This window comes from Sturnira hondurensis, unplaced genomic scaffold (genome assembly GCF_014824575.4).
Source record: "Sturnira hondurensis isolate 20B ecotype Veracruz unplaced genomic scaffold, ASM1482457v3 Scaffold0023341, whole genome shotgun sequence".
NCBI classification, from domain to species: domain Eukaryota; kingdom Metazoa; phylum Chordata; class Mammalia; order Chiroptera; family Phyllostomidae; genus Sturnira; species Sturnira hondurensis.
Genome location: NW_028095972.1, coordinates 1 through 3,395, shown reverse-complemented (window position 1 = coordinate 3,395; position 3,395 = coordinate 1). Strand labels below are relative to the sequence as shown.

General features: G+C 53.1%; 1 protein-coding gene across 1 annotated transcript; it reads right to left on the bottom strand.

Annotated features, from left to right (window-relative positions):
• Positions 1-174: 174 nt before the first annotated feature.
• On the bottom strand, positions 175-1,522 carry LOC118980772 (patr class I histocompatibility antigen, A-126 alpha chain-like; the record flags this gene model as incomplete). Its single annotated transcript, XM_037037406.1, has 3 exons — positions 1,250-1,522; positions 729-1,007; positions 175-453 (listed from the first exon to the last, which is right to left on the bottom strand). Coding segments are annotated over exons 1-3 (622 nt in total), but the record flags the coding sequence as incomplete, so codon positions are not given.
• Positions 1,523-3,395: the final 1,873 nt, after the last annotated feature.

The window sequence follows — 3,395 nt, the reverse complement described above, 5'->3', positions numbered from 1 at the left end:
AAAGGAGTGACCCAAGGCGGGGCAGCTGTTAGCTCACTGGGAAGTGAAGTTCCTCTTGGGATCCTCTTCTTCCTCCCCAGCAGGGGGGACACTCCGACACTGCCCCATTCCCCTCCTCTCCTTGTAGGAAGCCCCGGAAGCCTACAGATCCCCTCCTCCGGGAGGCCGGGGTACCTGTTCGGAGCAGCATCTCCTTCCCCTTCTCCAAGAACAGGCGGAGCCGGTTTGCGCACGTGTGTTCCAGGTAGGCCCTCCAACCTTCCACATCGTCTTGATGCAACAAATTACGCAGTATGGTGGCCTGGGCGGTCTTGTTGGCCTCGGCCGTGGAACTCAGCTCCAAGTTCAGGGTGAAGGTTTCAGTGCCTTCGTAGGCGTACTGGCCAAACCCGCTGAGGAAGAGCCCGCCGGACCCCACAACGCAGGCAGAAACAATCTGGAAGGTGTGAGACCCTGACCGCGCCCTACAGTCAGCCCCGCTGACTTTGTCCCGCTGGAGGACAGACTTGCCCTGCACCCGGCCAGTGGAGACCCGACCCGTCCCGCGGGGATTAAACGCAAACTGTGTGTGAGTGAGACTGGGTTAGGATCCACGCGGGCTCCTCCCAGCATGGGCGCAGGGCGGGTCCCGCAGCCCTGGGGGGACGTTCAGACCCAGAGATTCCCGGAGACTCCTGCCCCTCCGTGGGGATGGGGGTTGTGCCCGGACCCGGGCGCGCGCGGCTCACCGTCCTCGCTGTGGTTGTAGTAGGCGCGCAGGTTGTTCAGTTTTGCTCCGGAAAACTGTTCGCAGAACTTGCAGACCCGTGTCTGCTCCTCCCAAAACTCCGGATCCTCCTGCAGCACCCACGGCTGCTCCTTCCACGGCAACCCCGGCTGCGCCCTTGGGTTCGGGTCCTCGCTGTCGAACCGCATGACCTCCGTGTCGTCCACGTAGCCGACCCCGATGTACTGGGACTTCCCAAGTCTGGACATTAAGGTGCCGAAATGTCTCAGCATGTGTGGGCCTGGGGACACGGAGGAGGCACGTCTTGAGTATGAGGTGGGGGCGGTAGCGCCCGGGAAAGAGCTAAGGATTCGGGTGGTTGAGAAGAGGGGTGGGGACTGGAGAAGGAGAGGATAGAGGTGGGGATACGGGATCTGGGGTCTGGGATCTGGGGATGCGCATCCACATCCCCTGGTTCTGCGCCCCCGACGGGTCCCCTCCCTCCGGCCCCGCAGAGGCCGTTCCCTCCCCACCCCGCACTCCCCGCCCAGGTCTCCATCAGGGCCAGGGCCCCCAAGAGCAGCAGGAGCAGAGGTCGGGGCCCCATGACCCAGACCCTGTGCGTCTGGGGAGAAAGAACTCGGGTGCTACGGGAGGACTTTATACTCGAATCTGGGGTGACGCTGATTGGCTCGTGTGGAGCTGGGACACACAAACCAGAATCGCAGCAGAGCGTCAGGAGTATCCGGGCAGGAGGGCCCGGGAGAAGGGGAAGGGAAACCCGAGGGAGAAGGGCGCACCCCAGCCCTGAGAGTCCCGGCCCCAGACTCGGTCCTCGGGCTGAGACCCTGGGAACACGGGCTTGGGGACCCAGGACTCTGCCCGGACCCCTCCTCCTGCACGGAGAGCTCTGTCCCGCGGCCTCCCCGAGTCCCCGCCCACGGGCTGTTTAATCAGCGACTCTCAAACAATTGGGTGGTAGAACATCTACACAATCTTACCAAATAGGGCGGATCCCCAAAATAATTTTGTTTGTGTGAGTTATGGCTATCAATATTTACCATACAAGGAATAAAACAGTTTGGAAAAATTAATTCATTTGGAATAATATTAATAACCAATGACATGTTAAGAGAAATAATATTTTTATGAAAAGTAACTTCCCAAAATAAATGAGGTAGTGAGAAGAGCGGAACTGCTTATGTTGTACTTTTTCACAAGTCTCAGGCGTGTCTGTGTCATTGGAAGTCGGCTGGGTTTTCATATTTGCTTCTCGTCTCATCTGTCATGTTTGTTTCAGTGTATGCAGAAACATACAGCCTCACACAGGTATGAAGGAGGAGCATTTTTAGTAACCTTTTCGGATAAGTGTGGGTATTCAGCTTTGAATACTAAAGCCACACACACGGTAGTTCCTGAAAATCCCTTTGCAAAGTGGCACCTGAAACTCCACCATTGAGTGTTTCCTACTCTGTTACGTTACTTCAGTGGCTCTTGTACTGATGTAGGATTATTTGAAGGTGATGCATCGTCTCCCTAAGTGAGAGAGATCTCCCAGTGTTGGTGCATTTAATGACACATCATCAAAAATCACATTGTTAATGTTCCCACAGACCCCACTGGAAACGGTCGTCAGCTCTGGGAAGCCGTCTGGCTGCCCTGGGGAGACACACATTTGCCAAAACCCTGGGTTTCCTCTGAGAGCTTCCATTCCATCCAGACAGCAAGTGCTGTCAGGTGTCCACTGCCTGTTGACTTTCCTTGAGGGAGAAGCTCCCGTTCATTGGAGAGAGTGTTGGCCAGGTCACCTCACCTCAGTCATCACAGCTTCTGTGTCTCTCATTCTCTTATGTGAACTTGCTGTTCCTTAAAGAAGAGGCTGACTCAGCCCTCACAGGTCACTTTCCTGGGCTCCTGACACTTGGGAATGGAGCAGGAGTGTGTTTGTGCAGTTTCCTGGTCATCACAGGAGATAATTTATTTCTTTGTTCTCCATTTTCATTAAGGACAGTTAAGAAATTAACCAATTTGTATCATGAATTCAAGACATACTTACCTTCTTTTTAATGTTTTTTATTTTTCAACTACAATTGATCAATATTAGTTTCTATACAACTCTGCCGCCTTCATTTGTCTGTGAGGGTCTTGGATACATCCTCAAAATACAGTATAACCAGGAAAGATTAGTTAATATTGTTGTTACATTTTGACACAGAAATTTCTCTTTAAGGAATTTATTTTAAGAAGATAATCACACATGTCCTGAAAAATATTTGTTCAAGGAGGTTTCTTGTGTTGTGGTTTTGTAAAAGCAAAAGAATGGAATGTCTCTAAATGCTCCGATCAACAGAATGATGGTAACTATGGACAGAGGATCGCTTAACATGTCTCAGGCAGTGACACCATGGGATACATAGAGGGTCAAGTGTCATCTTCAGAGCAGACCCATGAGGTACTCGATGTGGGATCCTTGGGGGGGACAGGAGACTCAGAGAGGTTCCGGGTGGTGGAGCTTCGGTGAAGGCAGGGGGTTTTCCCTCAGAGCCTTGATGACCCACTTTCACTGGGTTTCTTGGCAACTGTTGACACCAGACAGGCCTGGGCCTGAGTGGTTCTGCCTCAGGACAGCCTGTGGCGTGTGGTGTGTGGGTGCTTGACTTTCTCTAGAGAATGTTCCAGATCCCGAGTC